Source organism: Phacochoerus africanus, chromosome 7 (assembly GCF_016906955.1).
Source record: "Phacochoerus africanus isolate WHEZ1 chromosome 7, ROS_Pafr_v1, whole genome shotgun sequence".
NCBI lineage: Eukaryota > Metazoa > Chordata > Mammalia > Artiodactyla > Suidae > Phacochoerus > Phacochoerus africanus.
Window position 1 is genome coordinate 81,194,059 of NC_062550.1, and position 22,753 is coordinate 81,216,811.

At 39.2% G+C, this 22,753-nt stretch overlaps 1 protein-coding gene and 1 long non-coding RNA gene across 2 annotated transcripts in view; one reads left to right on the forward strand and one right to left on the reverse strand.

The window, feature by feature from the left end:
- LOC125131433 (uncharacterized) overlaps positions 1–6,057 on the forward strand; it is a 170,586-nt gene extending 164,529 nt beyond the window's left edge. Inside the window, exon 10 of the long non-coding RNA XR_007135919.1 lies at positions 5,826–6,057. This is a non-coding gene — a long non-coding RNA (uncharacterized LOC125131433). The remainder of the gene's footprint in view (positions 1–5,825) is intronic.
- A 2,414-nt stretch (positions 6,058–8,471) lies between these two features.
- SLC38A4 (solute carrier family 38 member 4) overlaps positions 8,472–22,753 on the reverse strand; it is a 35,411-nt gene continuing 21,129 nt past the window's right edge. Inside the window, exons 12-15 of the mRNA XM_047788047.1 lie at positions 21,031–21,155; positions 13,654–13,798; positions 12,237–12,334; positions 8,472–10,738 (exon numbers count right to left, since the gene is read on the reverse strand). Of these exons, the coding sequence (XP_047644003.1) occupies positions 10,637–10,738; positions 12,237–12,334; positions 13,654–13,798; positions 21,031–21,155 (470 nt within the window). The 3' untranslated portion in view covers positions 8,472–10,636. The remainder of the gene's footprint in view (positions 10,739–12,236; positions 12,335–13,653; positions 13,799–21,030; positions 21,156–22,753) is intronic.

Below are 22,753 nucleotides of genomic sequence, written 5' to 3' on the forward strand. Positions count from 1 at the left end.
TTACAAGGATACCAATCCCATTATGGGAGCCCCACCCCAGGACCTCATCTAAACCTAATTAATTCCCAACACTTTTATTTATTTATTTATTTATTTTTGCTTTTCAGGGCTGCACCTGAAGCATGTGGAGGTTCCTAGGCTAGGTGTCGAATTGGAACTACAGCTGCTGGCCTACACCACAGCCACAGCAATGCAGGATCTGAGCTGCGTCTGCGACCTACACCACAGCTCATGGCAACGCCAGATCCTTAACCCACTGAGCGAGGCCAGGGCTCGAACCCGATACTGCCTGATTCCTAGTCGGATTCATTTCCTCTGCGCCACGATGGGAATACCACCTCCCAACACTTTTACTTCCAAATACCATCAAATTGGGAGCTAGAGCTTCAACGTATGAATTTAGCAGGGATACAGACATTCAATCCACAGCAGGGTGTGCATGTTACTGATGAGAGGTACCTGGGGCTGGGATGTGAAGAGTTGTATAAGCCAGGAAGCTAAGTCCTGACCCTCTGCTTTAACATGAGATTCTGCCCAAACTGTTGAACAGTTTGTCTTTCAGGGAGATTTTGAAAGTATCCCAGGAATCCAGCAGTTGTGCAATTTTTACTTGATAAAGTTTTTCTCTAGCTGAAGGCTCCTTCATAGACTCAGAGGGTCCCCCGACAGCCTCTGGTTCAGGTCATTTGTGTTTCTGATTGTAGGGCATTGATGCAGGAGGGCTTTCCAAATATCCTCGGGCAGGGGACTCTGACTAGCACTCAGGCTCCCAAAGCCTCAGTTCTCAGTTTTTCTACTCTCCCATCAGGAGAGTTGGAGTTGGAAGTAAAATAATTTCATTTAGGTAACTCTATTCTAAACAAGCAGCAAAAGTAATTACATAAGGTTCTACTAAATGGTACTTCATTTCATAGCATTATTAAATAGAACATGATCTAGGAGTTCCCTGGTGGCTCCGAGGGCGAAGGATCTAGCATTCTCACTGTTGTGGTATAGATTAGATCCCTGGCCTGGGAACTTCTGAATGCCATAAGCATGGCCAAAAAAATGTTAGAAAGTAATCTATGGGATGAACATCCTTCATAGGTAAATGATTACTTGATGAAATAGTCCATCTTCTTTTCATTTTCCTGCACAGCAAGATAAGGATTACTGTCATCTTAACAGAAACCCGTCAGCAGATGACCAAGACCTGTGCCTTTAGAAAAAGAGATAAATGCAAAATGGCAACTAATTTTGGCCCTCTTTAAGTTGCTGAGTTAGCATAGGCTAAAAGAAATGCTGGTTACCCATCTGGAAACAAGTTTGGGCCACAGACCAGGTTTAGACAATTTTTTTTACTCACCAAGTAAAACTTGGTGATTGTCCCAAATTTAAGTTAAATAGCTGGCAATAATGGAAAAAAATGTGCCCATCGCTTTATGGAGTACAGTTAAGTTTTCCTTTGAGATGACAGTACCAGGAATCTGCCCACAAAATAATCAATCTCATCTAGTTTATTTGCAAATGACCCTGATAAAATGCTCTATGACCCTGTGCCAGGGAGGCTGAGCTATGAACAGGGGAGAATTGGGTTTCTGTTTTTCTCCCTGCACCCCCAGGGCTCATGCTTAGTGACAGTTACACTTAATGTCAAACTAAGAGTAAAGATTGTTGGCTACAAGCCTTATTGCTGGAGCTACGCTGCCTGAGCCAGGCCTGGGACTTACAGAGACCAGAAAGGCCAAATGCAATGTGGAGACCATTTTACTATTTCTTCTTGATTCCTGGATCCACAGTTTTCCTTTAACAAAATGCATATAATTTTTTCTTCCTATGACTCTACTAAGCTAACCAATTAGACTAAAATTAGGCTGATTTGGGAAAAATTCAGATAGTGATGAGTTCATGTTTTATTTGGTCACCTTCTCTAACCTTCCATCCCACCTCTAAAATACCCACACAGACACACAGCCATACACACACAAACATACACACAGACACACACGCAACACACACAGACACACACACAGACACACTCAGACACACACACACACACGCGCGCGCGCGCTCTATCATTCAAGAATTAGAATGGCACATGATAGTAACCCTACCATTTTGTACTACCATGAACTGAAATTCTAGAAAAAAATGAGGCCCATATCCTTTTGACCACAGAATGTAAAAAGCGTGGCTTTTTTTTTTTTTTAACAAAAATATATTTTATTAAATTTAAGATGTTTTTACATTTTTAAGATGCTCCATTATTTTATGTACCACTAGAGAAGGAATATTGCTGTCAATTAAACTAAAACACAGTGCTTTCTTTTTTTCTTTTTCTTTTGTCCATCTTGCTAGAGGTTTATTAATTTTGAATTTGCCAAATAACCAGCTTTTGTTTTATTGATTTTATTTATTGTTTTCTCATTTTCGATTTCACTGGTATATGCTCTTACCTTTATTAATTTTCTTCCTTCTGCTTTATTTTATTCTTTTCCTAGTTTCTTTTTTTTAATTTTTTTTAAATTTTTTTATTTTCCCACGGTACAGCAAGGGGATCAAGTTATCTACATGTATACATTACAATTACATTTTTTTCCCCCACCCTTTGTTCTGTTGCAACATGAGTATCTAGACAACGTTCTCAATGCTATTCAGCAGGATCTCCTTGTAAATCTATTCTAAGTTGTGTCTGATAAGCCCAAGCTCCTGATCCCTCCCACTCCCTCCCCCTCCCATCAGGCAGCCACAAGTCTTTTCTCCAAGTCTATGATTTTCTTTTCTGAGAAGATGTTCATTTGTGCTGGATATTAGATTCCAGTTATAAGTGATATCATATGGTATTTGTCTTTGTCTTTCTGGCTCATTTCTCTCAGTATGAGATTCTCTAGTTCCATCCATGTTGCTGCAAATGGCATTATGTAGTTCTTTTTTATGGCTGAGTAGTATTCCATTGTGTATATATACCACCTCTTCCGAATCCAATCATCTGTTGATGGACATTTGGGTTGTTTCCATGTCCTGGCTATTGTGAATAGTGCTGCAATGAACATGTGGGTGCATGTGTCTCTTTTAAGTAGAGTTTTGTCCGGATGTATGCCCAAGAGTGGGATTGCAGGGTCATATGGAAATTCTATGTGTAGATTTCTAAGGTATCTCCAAACTGTTCTCCATAGTGGCTGTACCAGTTTACATTCCCACCAGCAGTGCAGTCTTTTCCTAGTTTCTTAAACTAGGAACTTAAATTGTTGATTTAAGACTTTTCCTTATTTCTAACCATTTTAGTGCTATAAGTTTTCCTCTCAGCACTACATTATGTGCATCCCACATATTTTAATATGTTGCTTTTTAAATTTTTAGTCAGTTATATGTATTTAAAATTTCCTTTGATACTTTTTCTTTGACTCATGGATTATGTAGAAGTGTGTTATTTGATTTCCATATCTTTCTGTTATTGATTTCTAGTTGATTCCATCATGGTCAGAAAACATACACTGTGTTATTTCAATTCTCTTAAAATTTTTTTTTTTTGTCTTTTTGTTGTTGTTGCTATTTCTTGGGCCACTCCCGTGGCATATGGAGGCTCCCAGGCTAGGGGTTGAATCGGAGCTGTAGCCACCAGCCTACGCCAGAGCCACAGCAACGCGGGATCCGAGCCGCGTCTGCAACCTACACCACAGCTCACGGCAACGCCGGATCGTTAACCCACTGAGCAAGGGCAGGGACCGAACCCGCAACCTCATGGTTCCTAGTCGGATTCGTTAACAACTGCGCCACAACGGGAACTCCTCAATTCTCTTAAAATTTTTGAGGTTTTTTTTATGGTCTATCCTGGTCAATGTTCCATGGTGCTAAAAAAAAATGTATGTGTATTCTGCTGCTAGTACTGGAGTGTTCCATGTATGTCAATTAGAAATTTTAGTTGATTGTGTTGTTCAGAACTATATCTTTGCTGATTTTCTATCCAGTAGTTCTGTTGGTTTCTAAGAGCTGAAGGTAGAAGCCTGCAGCTATAATTGTGGATTTATCTTTCGCCTTCAGTTCTCAGTTTTTGCTTCAGGTATTTTGAGGCTCTGTGCATTTGACTTACCTGTTCACTTTCAGGATAAAGTTGCAGAAATCATAGCTGCAAATCATGCTTTGGAAGTCACCCTTGGAGAGAGCTCTTCCATCACTTATTTGTAGCTATTGCCAAGCATTTGCACTAGAGATATGACTGTGTTATAAGAAAGAACCTTCTGACATTTCCAATGATTCCAAGCTAAATAATCTTGGGGATTGCGTTACACAGAAATGATTCCAATAAAAATGACAATGCTAAAGCTCAATAAAATTAAACGACTTGTCCCAGACTTGGATATGGGACTCAAATCCTGGTCTACTGGCCGTGCTAAACCATTTTCTTCAAGTCATCCCCATCCCACCCCAGCTGCAGCTCTGGCTAGGGTCTGCCCCATCCTTTCAGCTTCTGCTTTAGTCATCAATGAATTGTGAATTGCACATTTATTTGATTCTGCCTTAGACTCAGCTGAAAATATAAACATGTGTAGGAATTGGCAGCATGCTTTAATTCTTTTTCCATAAAATATAAATTGGCCGAAAAAAAATTTTTCTTTCTGTGAAGTTTTCCCTCATGATAAAAGGAATATATAGTCTTTGTAGAAAATTTAGAAAATAATGGAAACATGTGAAGATGAAAACTAACACTGCTAATTATTTTGATACTTAAAAATATCTGCTTTTAACATTTAGATTTCTTTCATTTTTCTTCTATTCCTATATTCCATTTTCAATATGTGAAATTTGGATAAGAAAGCAATTATTCTTGTTTTTTTTCACTTCATATTATACTATCTTTTTTCATTTTTTATCATTTACTTATATACATATATTTCATTTTTTATTTTATTATTTTATTTTTTTAAATTTATTTTTATTTTTTGTCTTTTTAGGGCCATAACAGCGGCATATGGAGGTGCCCAGGCTAGGGGTCTAATCAGAGCTACAGCCACAGGCCTACACCACAGCCACAGCAACGCAAGGTCCGAGCCACGTCTGTGACCTACACCACAGCACATGGCAACGCCAGATCCTTAACCTACTGGGCGAGGCCAGGGATCGAACCCACAACCTCATGGTTCCTAGTCAGATTCGTTTCCACTATGCCCCGATGGGAACTCCTATATTTCATTTTTAATGACTGCATCTTATTCCAACCTATGAAGGTACCAGAATGTATTAAGTCATTCTACAATTTCAGACATTTGGAGAATTTCAAACTTGTAGTCCATTATGTGTTTAAAGAATACATGAATTCGTAAAAGACAATTCACTTCTCTGATTATTTCCTGGGAATAGAGTCTTAGAAAAGAAATCAGTGGGTCAGAAGACATGAATGTTGTATTTCATAGTTTCATATTGCTGCCATAACAAATTTTCATGAATTTAGCTACTTAAACCCATTTATTATCTCACAAATCTGTAGGTCGGAAGTCTGGCTGGCGCAGTAGAGTACTAGGCTTCAGGTCTCTCGAGCCTCACATCAAAGCGTGGGTGCCCAAGGCTCCTATTTGGAGGCTCAGGAAAAGAATCATCTTATTGGCTTAAGTTGTTAGAAGAATTCATTTCCTTCTCACAGTTTCCACGAGGTCTCCTCCACCTTCAAGCCCAAAGTGGCAGGCCAAATCCTCTTACCCTTTGAATATTTTTGACTTCAGTTGAAGAAAGTTCTCTGATTTTACAGGTTCGTGGGACTAGATTATTCAGGATAATTTCCCTGTTTTAAGATCTGCACTTGAGTTATATCTGCCATGTCCCATTTGCCATGAAAAGTAATATCTTTTCAGGTGCAAGGGAACAGCAGCCATTTGGACTACTTACAAACATTTGTGAAGATCTTTATAAGTACAGCCAGAATGCTTTCCAGATAAGGTAAGCAAAACAAAGATTTCTGTCACCAGAATGAGTGTGATCAACTCCCCACACTCACCAGGACAGAATATTATCTTTTCTTTATTTCAGTACACTAATAGACAAGATAATTTTATTTGTCTTTTTACTGCCTGTCTTTGGTTCACAGCGAGGTCATACTCATTTAAAAATATTTGTTCACCATTCATTTCTTGCCTGTGATTTCATATCTGTTGCCCATTCTTCCATTAGATTCTTAGTATTTCCCTTATTGATTTGAATTATCTCTTTTTACATTAAGGATATATTGGTCTGTATTTTGTAGTAGCTGGTTTTGGGGGGGGAGGGGGCTGTGCCCACAACAAGTGAAAGTTCCCAGGCCAGGGATTGAACCCATGCCACGGATTGAACCCATGCCACAGCAGTGACAATAAGAAATCCTTAAGCCTCTGAACCACCAGGGAACTCCTGGTAGGTAGTATTTTAAATTGTTTATTCTTTTTTTTTTTTTTCTTTTTGCCATTTCTTGGGCCACTCCCACGGCATATGGAGGCTCCCACGATAGGGGTCCAATTGGAGCTGTAGCCACCAGCCTATACCAGAGCCACAGCAACGCCGGATCTGAGCCGAGTCTGTGATCTACACCACAGCTCATGGCAATGCCAGATCCTTAACCCACTGAGCAAGGGCAGGGACCGAACCCGCAACCTCATGGTTCCTCGTCGGATTTATCAACCACTGTGCCACAACGGAAACTCCTTAAATTGTTTATTCTTTAATGTGCAGAATTACTTTTTATTGCTGCATAGTCATTTGTATTCATCATTGCCTTTATGATTTCTTCCATAAATCATTTCTTTTTTACATGTTTTACTTTCACATGTAAAAAAGAGTAGCTGTCAAATAGTTTCCTAAAATGCTTATGTTTTGGCTTTCGTATTGAATTTTTTTCATTTTGGTATACAGTATGAAGAATGGCTCAATTGATTTTTTAAAATCAGTTTATTTAACACTAATAATTAGTGCATTTTTTTAAAATTGGGAAACGACAGTGATGAGGATGCATGCTACAGAAGCAAAGGTTACACTAACTGCTTCTGCACATGAAGAAAAATGCAGAGCAAAGAGAAAATGGCAGACTTCCAAGGTGGTAAATAAGAATCAAAGGAACTAATTTCTCTTGTTTCCTCTATGTAGGCTTGAAACAATGGCAAAAAGAACTAATAAAGTTGAATACAAGTAGCCAGAAATGATTTTTGATGTCCTGGGCCTATCTAGGTAGTTCTGGGTCTCTTAACCAAGATTTAAAGTTACTTAGAAAAAGTTGTTTTTGGTCAAAGTTCTCTTATAAAACAAGAATTAGATTAGCATACATTAGAAAAGCTAACTGCAAGGCAAAAAAAAAATCAACAACAAAAAAGAGAGAGTGAAAGAAAAGGAGACTCTTACCCATCCAATTTGGAAATTCGAACATTAATTATGACAATACCATTCCAATTAATCTTAATGCCAGTAAGAAAGGACCTGCAGAATACCTTTCGGAAAATGAGCAAGCATGCCATAGACTGGGAAAATAACTTCGTAATCTGCAAAGAATGTGTACCCAGAATATATAAAGAACCCTGACACATACAAAATAAAAAGACAATCTAATTTTAAAAATGAGCAAGAGATTTGCACAGACACTTTACAAAAGGAGACAGAATGGTCGTTAAATACATGAAAATTTCCAATACTAGTCATCAGGGAAATGGAAATGAAAAGCACAGTCATGATGAGTTAACATTTCACACCCATGTGAAAGGCTATAAAGTACAAAAGACAATGCCAAATGCTGGCAGAGATGTGGAGCAACTGAAGCTTCTCTATTTTACTGGTGGGAGTGAAAATGGCAGAACCATTTTAGAGAACTGCTTGAAAGTTTCTTAAAAAGTTAAGCATATATTTACCATGCGACCTGTCAGTCCCACTACTGGTCCCTTTCTACCCAATCCTTAGCCCCCTCATGTTGCTCCCCTTGCTCTCAAATCTTCCATGTCCTCATCTTACTCTTCTTACCTTTCTTCCAGTCCCTCTTTTCCCATCCCAAATGACTTCTCCCTAATTCACCATAAAGAGAGGCATTTATTTCACATTCATTCTAGGATAATATAAAATAAGAATGAGTGAGGATTAGCTGTGTATTTTGCCAAAATAAGATGGCAAGGTTTTTTTGAAAGATGTATGTTAGTTTATGTCAAGAGAAACAATAAAAATGCAACATATATCAATATTAAAAAGACAATATTTAGGAGTTCCTGCTGTGGCCCAGCGGGTTAGGGATATGGCATTGTTCCTGTGGTGGTGCAGGTTCAATCTCCTGCCCAGCACAGGGGGTTAAGGATTTGACATTGCCACAGCTGCCATGTGGGTTGCAGTCACAGCTCAAATTTGATCCATGTCCTGGGAACGTCTGTGTACTTCAGGTGAGGCCAAAAAAGAAAAAAAGAAGACAATGTTTAGATTAAAAAAGTTTTTCCATGTACAGATAATTCATGGTCTTCAACAGTAGAAAGAAAATCACATCACAGTAATTTGAAAAGTTCATTTATTATATACCAATATACACTTTCTGTAATAAAAAAAAAGCCTCCCAATACATTGAACCATCTTATAAATGAAATAAGAAAATAAAATTTTCATCTGTTTATAAATGGGGCTAAATTAACCAGTACAAGATACCATATGTATGTCTGCCCTGCAGTCTGTGAAATCTAATCCTGAAAATGACCATGAGAAAAAAATGCTGCTTTCTTATTTGGCACTGTAGTATTGCTCTTGAATATTTATATAATTACACATTTGATAATTTCAAGTTAGTCATTTCAAATATAAAGCATTCAATATATATACAGATTTTACAGTTTTTCAACTTTTTGGATTAATCTTTGATATTTACATTTAAATACATTCAGATTAAACATTTTTTAACACTCAGAAGGTATCTTTTTTCCACTTTCTATTTTGATACACTCTTTAGATGAATGAAAATGGAAATATATCTTAAAGATGCTATTTGGCAAATTTTTTCAATAATAGTAAGTCAGTTACGATAGTTTCTAGTAATGCTCAATTTACATAACAAAGTGCACCACTTTACAGTATTATGCCTCTAGAAAATAATACACAAAACAACTATATATTTACTTAAGGCACGTTCAGAAAAAAACTATTGAAATGTGATTTAACATTATCATACTTGTACTTGTATTTCATACTTGACTATACTAAAATATAAAATATACAACAATGTGCTTGCTACTGATTTAGGGAAAAAAAGGAGCAAAGTCCAGAAATTCTAGGCAGTGAATACTAATTTTTAAATCTATTTCATGTAACTATGTTGTAAAAATGAGCAAGAATAATAGTTTGCATCTCTTTGTAGTGTTAGCACTTTTATTTTTGTAGAGAACCACTCAACATTGTATTGAGTGGTAAACGAATGTCAGCACACACCTGTGCAAGCTACAATGAACGAAATCCCACTTTAGATATGCTAAACTAAAATAACAACCTTGGTACTGATAGTTATTTGTAAGTAGGAAACTTATTTTCTTATACATGATTATGATAATATTGTAAACATTGAAGAAGAGCATTACTGAACTATTTATAACTTAGGTCTCAAATTTAAAATATCTCCAATAGACAGATACATACAAATGGATTTTTTTAGCCCATCCACTTAATTCCCTACCCCACCCCCAATAATATAAATGTTTGATGATGAAGAGAGAAAGTGACACACGTAAAAAATAAAAATCAAATGTACCATACATTAAAATTCTGATGACGACAGAATAAGATTATATACATAAACACGTAGCAATCACAGTTTCCTGCACTGAATGTTTATCAAATAAAAATGTATCAAACAATACTGGGTAGTATAGCTCCACATGAATCTAAAAATTCTGAATGAGACTGGAAGACGAGAGGGAGGGCCTTGTTCAATGACAAAAGATGAGGAGAGGGCTGGGAACAACATTAATAAGCCAATGCTTCCAGAACAGGTGGTCTCGCTATAAGCGTTATTTTTGCTGTGGCTTGATAATTTAAATAAAGCCCCTCTTTATGTTTCATTAAGACATTTGAACATTTAGAAAAGATCTACTGAATGAAGTAGTCGCTAATTCAATGTCACAAACAAGATGGGCAAAATATTCCTTTAGTGTTGACTGTAAGAGGGTCTAGCCTGGTGTCTGATCATTCATGAACCTTACAGGGACAGTTCATAAGACTTGCCTTTTCCCTCTGTTATTAACTAGACCCAGAGTGTTTGGGGCAAGATTGAGGGAGGGCATTAAATGGTGATAGCTTTGCCACCAGGGTGTTTTTGTTTGGTATTCTGAGAGTGTAGGAATTTGGTACTTTGGGGTGGGGAGGGAGGAAAAAGGTATTATCTGATGACCATTACATGCAGGTACCCTTACTCTGCTCATGCAGCAACAAAAATACATCATTTCACACCACTCTAGTAAAACCTGGGTAAAAAGGTACACCACAGATTTTAAAACCATAGAGAGCCACCCATGACAAAAATGATGATTTTTCTCTTCTGAAGGTGCCTGGTGATCTTGCTGGTAAACATCTTTGGAATCTTCCTGTTATTTCCTACAAATAACATTCCAATCAAGATAACTTAAATGTCTTTGGGAGCACAATTCGCAACCATCTCCAATAGGAAATGAAAGTATTTTTCCTTGGGTTAGTGATGCTTGGAATTTGGGGGATTGTAAATCCAGTCAATTATAATGAGGGCCATGCTTCCGATCATGAAGATGATGCCAACCACGAGGAAAATTAAAGCCTGTAATCCAGAGAGAACTTGTTAGGGAACACAGACACCACACTTACTTAGTTCAGTTGGCTTGTATAGGCTGTTTACGTAAGGCAGCCATCTGATTTGCACATTGAATTGTATTATTCTTATAGTTCAGATGTCCATGCCTAGCAGTTCAATCAATTTAGAACCCTAGCCGAGAAAAGAGGGTGACATAGTAGTAGATTTAATTCAGATGTTCAAAATAGAAGAATGGCTAATTGATTTGGTACATCAAAATGATGTAATCATTACAAATCAAGTGATAGAAAAAGATTTAATGGCTTAGAGAGTGCTTATAATCTTTTAGGTGAAAAGGGGTAGGCTATGAAAGAGTAGTACATATGATAGGATTAAATTTTATAAAGCAAACAAAAACAAAAGCCTAATATATGTTGCATGTTCTTTGAAAAAAATTCCAAAATGTATGTGTATGTTTGTGATTACATATATATATATACACATACATGTAATTACACACAAACAAATATTTCATAATTTTAACACTAGAAGGGGCCTTATATATCATCACACAGATTAACCTAATTCTACATATGAGGAAACAACCGCTGAAGTTTTTATTTCACTAGAAAGGATGTGGAGATAATTTTACTCACTTTTACCTCTTGTCAAGCTGAAAATGGGTCACAAAGACAAGTAATTTGCCAAGATCACACTGCTGTGCAAGTCCAAGGAGAATAGACTGCATAGAGTAGAAATTTGGGGGCAAGATGATACTAGGAGCTTTTGATATCAAACTGTCCTAAAGTCCCTGAACGGTCCGGAGAATAGAATGACTTCCGGACAAAATTTGGGGTAAGTCAGTCAGAGGCACTTTACAAGCCTTACTACGAGGCTTTATTAAGCAATCATTGATAGGACGTAACACTGGAAAAATAATTATTTCTAGCATATATTTTTTCAGGACTATCATGGGAAAGAAATATATACTCTTCAGGTTAAAAAGACTATAAACTGTGCCTAAAGAGATTAACTGGGAAACAAATGGTTCTGTTCTGAATTTCTGTCCACAGTAAGGGACAACAAGGGACTAAGGAGGGGAAAACAAAAGTGACATTTTTTTCCTTTGGCCTTACACATCTAACCAACATGACCCAAGTGTTTAAATTATTTCTCACACTGCTAGGGAGTGTATTTTCATAATTAGTCTATTTGCATGATTTCCTCTGGATAGCCCAGTGATAACTTGGTGGTGGAAGCTGGGAAACCTGTATGCCTGTGGGCAAACGCCTCTAGCATATGATAAGATAGGAAGGACTCAACAGAAGATATTAATATTTGAAGAGAAGAAATCCTAGAATCACTCAAGTTCCAAAAATCCATGCCCCCTTTCTCTCCACCAGAGCGTTCCAGTCCATCTTTGATTTTTAGTTCTTGTGTATCAGTTCATTTTTTTGGAACTCCTGGTTTACTCTAAGAAGTCAAAGAGCAAGTTATGATGGGATACATTGCAAACCTTACTTACCCCGACCTTTTGGGGTGACCTAAGGGGTTCTTTCTTGACCAGTTTAAGGTAAAAAGCTGCTGGAAGAATGAAAATCAGCATAGTGGCAGAAGAAGCCCCTGAGGAGAGACATGGGACAGGTGAAAGTGTCACTCAGCTGGTCTGACCCACACGCATACATTGGAAAGAAAGCAAATCCAAAGCTACCTTGATCTTAGCATGAAAAGCTCATGGATGCTTGTGCAAAGAACACGTGTTTACAAATAAAATTTCAGTGTACCTAATCTCATAGCTACATGCTAAGTATACATAACATGGACTAAACATCAACAAGGCTGAATGTTGCAAATTAAGAGGAGATTAGTCATAAACACATGCAAAGGAGGTTGGACTCATCACACACTCTCCCAGTCCACTTCTAACTTCAAGATGCTTACACCTGAGCTTTTAAAGTTTTATATATACTTAAAATGTGAATCAGCCCTCAAATCAGCAGAATGGAAAATTAAATATATTAGCAGACCACGCAGTTAAAGGGAAATCATATGCTTTTACAAAGTCAACCTCTTCTTCCTCCAAATATGTCCTTTAATTTTCAATTGATACTCAGACCTAAGAGGGTATCCTGTAGGTAACCTTCCTCTTTCTTTTTTTTTTTTTTTTTTTTTTCCAGCCACGCTGAGGCATATGAAGTTCCCAGACCAGGATCCTGGGCAAGCCTCACTTGTAGCCTATGCCACAGCTATGGCAACACCAGATCCTTTAACCCGTGATGCTGGGCTGAGGATCAAACCTGCATCCTGGGGCTGCAGAGACACTGCCAAGCCTGTTGTGCCACTTCAGGAATTCCTTTTTTTTTTTTTTTTTTTAATTGGTTGAACCCACAGCATATGCAAGTTATCAGGCCAGGAATTACATCTGAGCCTCAGCTGCTACCTATACCACAGCTGCAGCAACGCCAGATCTTTTATCCTACTGTTACCTGGCCAGGGATCAAACTGACACCTCTGTAGGGACCAAAGCCACTGCAGTCATATTCTTAACCCACGGCACCACAGCGGGAACTCCCCTCCCTCTCTTTTTTTTTTTTTTTTTTTTTTTTTTTTGATGCAGATCCTGGGTCTAGTCCAAGCTTTATGACTTGGCTTCTACAGGGCTCAAGTTGTTTTGTCTGTCAGAAGAGGCAGCTAGACTAGACAACCTATAAGGTAGGCTTTAGCACTAACTTTTTCTGATCCTAAGAATAACTTCCAGTGTCACCTGGTGAGGTGCGGGGTGGGGGCGGGGGAGGTGACCAGCTGGAGCCCAGCTGGGCTACTAGGAATTCTGTGAGCCTGAGAGGGACTGAGATCTTTGACCTCCCATCACTGGCTCCCTGTCCTCTGTTTATGGAGGTATCCACCTGAGTTGACCAAGTAAAAGCTTGTCTGACACTTACCTATGAATCCAAAGATGTATTTTATAGTTGGCACAAGGATCACCAAAACATTATTAAGTGCAATAACCATGGCTGCAATGAGGAAATGTCTTATCCAGCTGAAGGGTCTTTTGGGAAATAACAGAGTGGTCACTGATGTACGAATCTGCAACAAGAAGGTTCAAAAGTAAGGTCACTGCTTTGTTTTTGACTTTATTTACTATTTTAAATATTCTCATCACTCTAAAGCATGTTCTTTGTTCTTCGTTCTTCTCCCAGAAGGGATCATGAAGCTGGTTTTTATGTTGGAATTTTAAAAATTGTAGTAAAGTACAAATAACATAAAATGTACCATCGTAACCATTTTTAAATGTCGAGTTCAGTGGCACTAAGTACATTCACATTGCTGTGCAAGTCGCTGCTAATGTGTGATGTCTGGAAAGGTGTCATTTTTCCTTGGTGTTCTATCTTCTGTTCACTTTCTCAGCCTTCAGAATTTTTTCTTAAAAAGAATCTCAGTCAGAAAGAGGTAAAAGAACAGATAAGATCTGTAATACAGAGACACGGTAAAACCCCTGTTGATTTCTAATCATGTCTTATCAGCCTGGATTAACTATTAAAGGCAAGCACTGAATTTACCTGCATGTGACTGTCAACAGAATTTTTAGGAACCTATGTATTTCTTAACTTTACATTTGATTTAACATTTTTGCCTCCTAATATTTTAAAAAATATGATACTTTTTATGTTTCCTCCTTTCTCTTTTTCCTCCCTCCCAAGTATAGACTATAAATGCACAAAAAGCAAAAGAACAAGATCTTAACATTCCTCAGAGTTTCTACCGTAGTGTCTTGCACACAGCAGGCACTTAATAAATGTTGAATTAAACTGAATAGAATGACTCTCTTCCCTCCCTTCATAATCCTTGACCGATCTGAGCCCTATTTCAGCCACTGAAATAAGTAGGCGAAGGGTCAGGAGAGGCTCCAATTGCAGCAGCCGCTCAAGTTACCCTGATGTAACTGGATAAAAAGATGCTTGTGGGTAGAGGGAGGGAGTGCGGATTATGTTTGAACAGTTTAACAAAGTTGGAAATATTCTTATCTTTGGAATCTTTTAGAAAACATTTTTTGACTTAGTGGAGTTAGTTTATTGGCTTTCCAGTAAGAGAGCACTTCAGTGAAGCTAGGCCTTCCCATTTATAAAAGGGTTGGGATTGATGTTCTCTTTAAAATTTTGCTTCTGCAGTCTCTTACCTGTGCAGAGTAAGGGAATTCATTTAAAAGACAGAAAATGTAAAATATATTTTGAAGCTCACATATGAATGACAAAAACTTTGAGCTGAATTGCTTGCAGTGTCTAATGCGACATTCTTTTCATTCCGGTCCACCCCAAATTAAAGCCATATGTTTAGGTTTAACAGGCAATTTCATTTCCAGAATGACAAAGCCAAATAGTTTCTGGAAACAGTTGAAGAGTGAGTTTGTAACGGATTTTGAAAATTGGATGAGTGAAAATTGTAAAGCTCACCCTGTAAAGTAGACCGAGGAAAATGAATGGTTTGATTTTGTTTTCCCCAGCAGCTTATAAATTCTCCATTATGTCCTACGATTAGTGCTTATGCAATATGGTCCAAACTTAGCAAGCTTAAAATAAGCTTTCTATGATATATGTGTAGTGCTTAAGGATTTGTTTGTTTGAAAGTGATACATTTTTAGCATGAACAAGTAGAATACAGGTTATTCTCAGGCAGAGGTCACATGTATGTGCTTTTTAGTCCTTTGTAGAAATAAGCTCTCTAATTCAGAAAGCTGAGTTAGAGGCAAATCTATGTGCACTGAGCCTTTGAGTGGAAATAAATGCAGTTTCTTAAGGTCTCGTGGCTCTAGAAAGACTGAGATTTGGCTTAATGATGTAATAGTATAGAAAGTTTACAGGGATAATGGTTGAAGTAAATGGTGAAAGCCTGCTCTTCAAACTTGAATAAAGAATAATAAATCCCTATACAGAAAACAGAAATAGACCCACAGGTGTATAAAACAAACTTATGGTTACTAAAAGGGGAAGGTGGGGGAAGAGATAAACCAGGAGTTCAGGATTAGCAGAGACACATTACTGTATAAAAATAGATAACCCACAAGGACCTACTGTATAGGACAGGGAACTATACTCAATATTTTGCAATAACTTCTAAGAGAAAAGATTCTGAAAAGACATATTTAATATATGTGTAGCGGAATCACAGTACTGTACACCTGAAAGTAACACAATATTGTAAATCAACTATACCTAAAAAAAAAAAAAAAAAATCCCAAACAGAACTGAAGGCACGTAGAGTTGCCAGTGCATTCCTAAAGTAGGCAACAGGGCACACAGGGAGAATGGAGGCTCCTGGTGGTGGTAGGTGGTAGAACAGAGGAGAAGGAAACTTGCTGGTCATGCCATGTTAAAGCGCTGCCATGAGGGGGGAACCTCGGCTCCCAAGGTCCTCGGCAGCCCTAGTTCCCTGTGTCAGGATAGAGGCTACTCTGGCTTATGACCCACAAAGCCTCGCCTGCTGTTCCCCTTATCTCAGTGCCCTTTTCTCTACTGACACAAACTGATAACAACCTGGAAAAGTGGGTCAGATGCTGTGCATGGAGAAGTCCCCAGCAACAGCCACAGCCTCCACTTCCGGAACAATGTCAGAAACGTTCCAGGCAGCTCTAGAGAAAACATCTGTTGTTTCCAGAGATAGGGTTATGAACAAGAGCCGGTTAGGAAGCACCGTGTCCTAACTTGGGGACCCAATGTGAAAGGAGAAATGTGGAGGCTGAGTAGAAAGTGTGAGCTTTAATTCCGAACTCAAAAAAAAAAAAAAAAAAATCAATTCTGTTGAAGGGAACCACACCTTACTTTGTAGGATTGTGTAGGAGGAGAGTGTAGGAAACACCCATGCACCACTCTTCTATTCCAGTTCACAATAATGTCTGCCACATACACTTCACATCAGGGAGTCTGAAGGCAACATAAGTGAAATGAATGGTTTTACTATAATAGAATACAACAGAAGTAGCTAGAGAATCCGAGGTTTTTTTTTTTTTTTTAAGGTGCAGTAGGTGGAATTTGAGTCTGTGTTCTTGATAAACACACTGGGGTTACTGGGGTGTCTGGTTTTCATGGTTATGTGTGCATGTTCTGCTGAAAGGGAAGCACCAGCCCAAAATGGCATTATTAGTCCCTAGGAAGGAGACAGAGTCCCATAATAGACACCCCAGCCCCACGGCACCCCCCTCTTCCTACTACTACAGGAAGAGAAAACAAAGTTCGGTGCCTAGTGAGCAAGCTAAAGTCTTAATTCACTTTATTGATTTGTTCAGTAAGTACTTCAAGCCCTTACTTTGTGCTTTTTCTAAGAAGGAGAAAACTAACCTGGCTAGAGAAAAGGTAATAAATGGAGAGATAAAAGGAAAAACCAACCAACCACTGCCACCAGCAAAACCAGAACCCTTGTCAACAGTTTGAGCTCCTAAGGAAAAGAATCAACTTATTTATTGAAAAAGGAGAATACAAAAATACCTAAAATTTACAGGTATTAATCCAGATTAGGTTTTATTTGTTTGTTTATTACACATATGTGGAGATATCAAGACATAGGAAATAAACGTATTGATCAAGAGTTTCTTCATTCAAAGAAACACGTTAGGAGAACCAGGCTGTTCAGACTCCGCATTTAACATGTGGGAAATCTTGGCTTTCAATTGTAAGAAACATATACACCACTAACAGCTTCTATCACTCTGGGGGAGAAGTGTATGAAGGTAGCCTTGTGGCACTAGACTGGGACAGGGAGGCTGGACACACTTTTATGTCATCCTGGAGGCTAGGTTCACGTAGCCAAGATCCTCACCCAAGCTGAAGTTCATGGCACATGTCGGCCAGGAGAAGAGTCTGTGCTTTTTATAGAAAAGGCAGTTTACACATCTCTAGAAAGGGCAAGATTCATTTGGAGACTGTTTTCCTTAGCATTCCTGCTGTGAGCTGTGCACGCCTGGTTGAGCTCATCCCGTGCCAGTCCCTGTGCCTACCCCTAACCTCCAGGGACTTGTAACCCGGAGGAAAAAGTGGACAGGTATACAGGGCATCTCAATATAACACTGTAAGGGTGAAACAGAACTCCATGCAAAGTGTTTCAAATCTGCTAATGGGGAGTGAAAGTACATAATACAGGAGAGCAGTTGTTTTTCTGAAATTTGGTTCTAATGGTCAATTTTGGTTCGAATGGGCATCTGATGGGAATTGTTTCTGAACTATCATGGGAGGTACATCTAATGGGAAATGTGTCGCCATTCCTGATGGTCGGGTTTATGCCCATGCCTTATCTGTTTCACCGGGGAAGCATTTCTACGAGAGATCTGGATTGTTTTTTTGTTTGTTTTGTTTTTTGCTTTTTAGGGCCACATAGGTGGCATACTCAGGCTAGGGGTTGAATCGGAGCTACAGCTGCCGGTCTACACCCCAGCCACAGCAATGTGGGATCTGAGCCACATCTGCAACCTACACCTCAGCTCATGGCAACACCAGATCCTTAACCCACTGAGCGAGGCCAAGGTTTGAGCCTCAATCCTCATGGATCCTAGTTGGGTTCACTACCACTGAGCCACAGTGGGAACTCCCAAAATCTGGATTGTTAATGTTGACAGGAATGATCCTCACTAAATGAAAGACTGACTCTCACTTCCCGTTTTCTCATTACCATGACCACCAGTGGGTCATGCTGTGAGCAGTGCACTAGTTCAACTCTTACCAACTAGCTGTGTAACCACAGCCAAGTCCATTAATCTCCTGAGACCACAACTTGAAAGCACTGTGCTTAGGGCTTATGAACAAAGCACTACAGAAACACACAACAGAGTTCTTTAATGAAATACTGTGACTCGACAATGATATGTGCCCACTGTGTCCCCAAATGTAATCATTAATATCTTATTTTACACATGAAAAATAAGGGCTCCAGATATTTTTTCCTTGGCAATGCTGTTTGCTTGGCAATTTTACCCTGTGGTACACTTTCTGTCTACAGCTGTCTTCTGCCTTGTACCCACAATGGCGCTGATTTTAGATGAAAGCTATGTGCATGTTATTTGAAATACTTTCAGATGTATGAGAGGAAAGACATTCTTTAAAAGTAACTCTTAGCCGCCATAGTAATAAGGATCTGATTTCATGCACTCATGAGAAAGGAATGTGCCAGAAAATATTTCAGCACACAAGCTGCATTTAAAGTGACCACAGTGTCATTATATGAGTTGTCCTCATCTACTTGGCTCCGTATGGAACATTCTGTACAGGACAGGACTGGTTACTGCGTTGCTTATGCACCCCCCCCAACTCCTGTGAAATGAATGGTAAATTCAGTGTTTATGAAAGGAGAAGAGTTGGCAGGAAAGTGCAGGCTTGTGTTTATCCATAGGTGGTGGTTTTAACTCGTGCTGCCCCAATCTCCATGACCAGCCTGAGTAGATCCCAGAATAACTGATGCCAATGGCAAAAGTCCTGCAGGGACCATACTCCTACAAGTCCAGCAAGAGGGTCTGTGTCAATCTTGGGGGCAGCAGAAGAGACACATGATGGATAATATGGTTGTTTTTCAAGAAATTTGGTTCTGGTATGTCATTTACTTAACATGACTCTCCTCATTAGCCTTCAAGGAATCAGATTAAATGAGGTTACTTTGGGATGTTAAGGTAGCGCAAGAAACTAGGGGGAAGACATGAAATACCTTCAGAACTGTGGTGAAGATGCAATTATGTTTAGAAAGTTAATGCGGTTTGCGCTTTAAAATTTCAGAAGTAAGAAGACATAACGGATGGCCAAAAAACACATGAAAAGATGCTCAACATCACTAATTATTAGAGAAATGCAAATTGAAACTACTATGAGGTACCACCTTACACCAGCCATCACCAAAAAGTCTACAAATAATAAATGTTAGAGAGGGTGTGGAGAAAAGGGAACACTTCTACACTTTTGGTGGGAAAGTAAGTTGGCGCAACCACATGGAAAACAGTACAGAGGTTCCTCAAAACTCTAAAAATAGAACTACAATATGATACAGCAATCCCACTCCTGGGCATATATCCAGAGAAAACCATAATTTGTAAAGATACATGCACCCCAGTGTTCATGGCAAGTCTATTCACAATAGCCAAGACAGGGAAGCAACCTAAATGTCCATCAACAGAGGAATGGATGAAGAAAATGTGGTACATGTATACAATGGAACATCACTCAGTCATATAAAAGAATGAAATAAGGCCATTTGCAGGAACGTGGATGGATCTAGAAACTATCATACTAACTGAAGCTAGTTAGTGAAAGACAAACATCGTATGATATCACCTATATGTGGAATCTAAAAAAAAAAAAAAGGATACAAATGAACTTATTTGTAGAACAGAAACAGGCTCACAGACTTTGAAAAACTTATGGTTACCAATGGGGACAGGTTGGGGGTGGGGTGGGAGGGATGGACTGGGGATTTGGTTTGGGATTGGCATATGCACACTGACGTTTATGAAACAACTGACCAGCAGGGACCTGCTGTATAGCACAGAGAACTCTACCCAGTAGTCTGTGATAATCTATGCGGGAAAAGAATCTGAGAGAGAATGGATATGTGTCTATGTATGACTGGGTCACTTTGTTGTACAGCAGAAATTATCACAGCCTTGTAAATTAACTGTATTTCGATAAAAATTTAAAAAAATAAGCCACATGGGGAGTTCCCGTCGTGGCTCAGTGGTTGATGAATCCGACTAGGAACCATGAGGTTGCGGGTTCGATCCCTGGCCTTGCTTAGTGGGTTAAGGATCCTGCATGGCCGTGAGCTGTGGTGTAGGTTGCAGATGCGGCTTGGATCCCGCATTGCTGTGGCTGTGGTGTAGGCAGGCGGCTACAGCTCCGATTCAACCCCTAGCCTGGGAACCTCCATATGCCGCAGGAGCGGCCCTAGAAAAGGCAAAAAGACCAAAAAAAAAAAAAAAAAGCCACGTGAACTTTAACGCATTTCTACTAATCCAGGAGGTAGAAGCTCAAGATCTGCTGTTTTGAATTTGAGTTTAAAAATAAATTTCAGTATCAATAAAGATAAAAAAACAAATAAATACATAGAAATAAATTTTGTGATTTTTTTCCTCCCCTACATTTAAAAAAATACTTAGCACTTTAAAATACTTGCTCTCTCTCCATATTACACGGTCAGTTTTAAGTGGGTCCAAAATGCCACATAAAAATAATAATGTTCTCGGGCATTGCAATGGCAAAGTCACATTTTAATTAGGTCAATATCAAGTCAGGACAGATGTACTAATTCATAGGGTCAAGCAGGATTCTTTTACCAAAGCTTCATGTACTTACGGGAAACAGGACTATGGGCACAGTTAGTGTTACCGCCACCAGGACTGCCAGGCGTACCATGAGGAGAGGGGTGTCAAACGTATACACTTTGCTGTAAGCATGAAGCAGCTCATCTTCCACTTCCCCTGCAATGAGGAGGAAGAAAATGAATCCACTGGTGTAGCCAAACAGGCACCGGTATCCCATGACAACGTTTTATGGAAGGAACAGTGTCCTAGAAAGAACCCAGGCCTGGGAATCCAGACGCCTCTATTTTCTTTTCTTTCTTTTTTTTTTTTCTTTTGGTCTTTAGTCTTTTTAGAACCACACCCATGGCATATGGAGGTTCCCAGGCTAGAGGTCTAGTCGGACCTACAGCTGCTGGCCTACGCCAGAGCCACAGCAACGCCAGATCCGAGACGCGTCTGTGACCTACACCACAGCTCATGGCAATGCCGGATCCTTAACCCACAGAGCGAGGCCAGGGATCGAACCTGCAACCTCATGGTTTCTAGTCAGATTCGTTTCTCTGCCCCGATGGGAACTCCGACACCTCTATTTTCATCTTATCTCTTAGCTTATTAGCTGTGTGACCTTTGTTCCAAAAGGCAAAGGGGTCCGGAAGCTTGTACATTTGCAGGAGCTAATGTAAAATTGCTAAGGCTCTTCTCTAGGTCATTTGCATGGTATGCATTTCTCCCTACTACACAGAAGCATCACAAAGCAGAGGACAGGCTGAGGTCTTCCGGTTGAAAGGGATGAAAAGGTCAAGTCTCATCAGCCGTTACTACACCTGCCTCCACCTCCACTTGCCCAGGGAGCTCTTGACACGGAGTCCCCAAACCCAGTATGAAAACCCTGTAGGACAAGTGATCTCACACTTTTTCAAGCCCACACTCCCTCACGACATTGACAGACACACATTGGGATTTTTCAGGTTTTCATTGGTCTGAGGAGACTCATTAGATTGAGTAACAATGTGAAGATGAATTAGTATGATTTTTGCAGTGTGTCCCAGTAAATACTGCTCTAAGATTAAGATGCTGCCCTCCAGGAAAACACGTTTCATCCAGGCACAGATGACAAGGAAATGCTTAGAGAATCAAACTCCCCTCAAAATCAGACAAAAGAGGATTAAAAATACCTTTAAAGGCATTGACCTGACTTTCATTAGTTCACAACTAGCGAAGAGTTAACGCCCAGTCTAAAGCAGTGCTTGGTTAATAGCCAAATATTAGTCAAAAACAAAACAACAAAACAAAACAAGCAAATGGTGCCCCCTTCTGTCTCCTCCCCAACTTGTGTTGCAATTAATTTAATTTACCAAGTCAGTCAGAAAGAAAAATGCAAAATGTTAGTAGGGCCATACATCCTGGAAGAAAAGAGTGATTCTGCTCCTTTTGTGTCCTATTAAGATGCCACAGAGGAAATGTTTTAGGCATAATCTAACATGGCTATAGTCATTTTTTTTTTTTTTTGGATAGTACATCCCCAGGTGGATGGGATGGGAATTAGATCAGGTTCTCTTTTCTTGAGAAACCATTCACTGTAACAGAATAGAATGAGAGAAGCCAAGCCTCCAGATTTGACTTGACTGGTAAATAAGACACAGGTCCCACCTCAAGGACTTTGTGCCTTTCCCATCATTTGCTTGGTAGTTAGTCATTCCACCAAAAGAGCTTTACAATATGTGATCTGAGTCACTCTCATCCTCTAAAGTCATTCAGATGACCTAGTGAGTGAA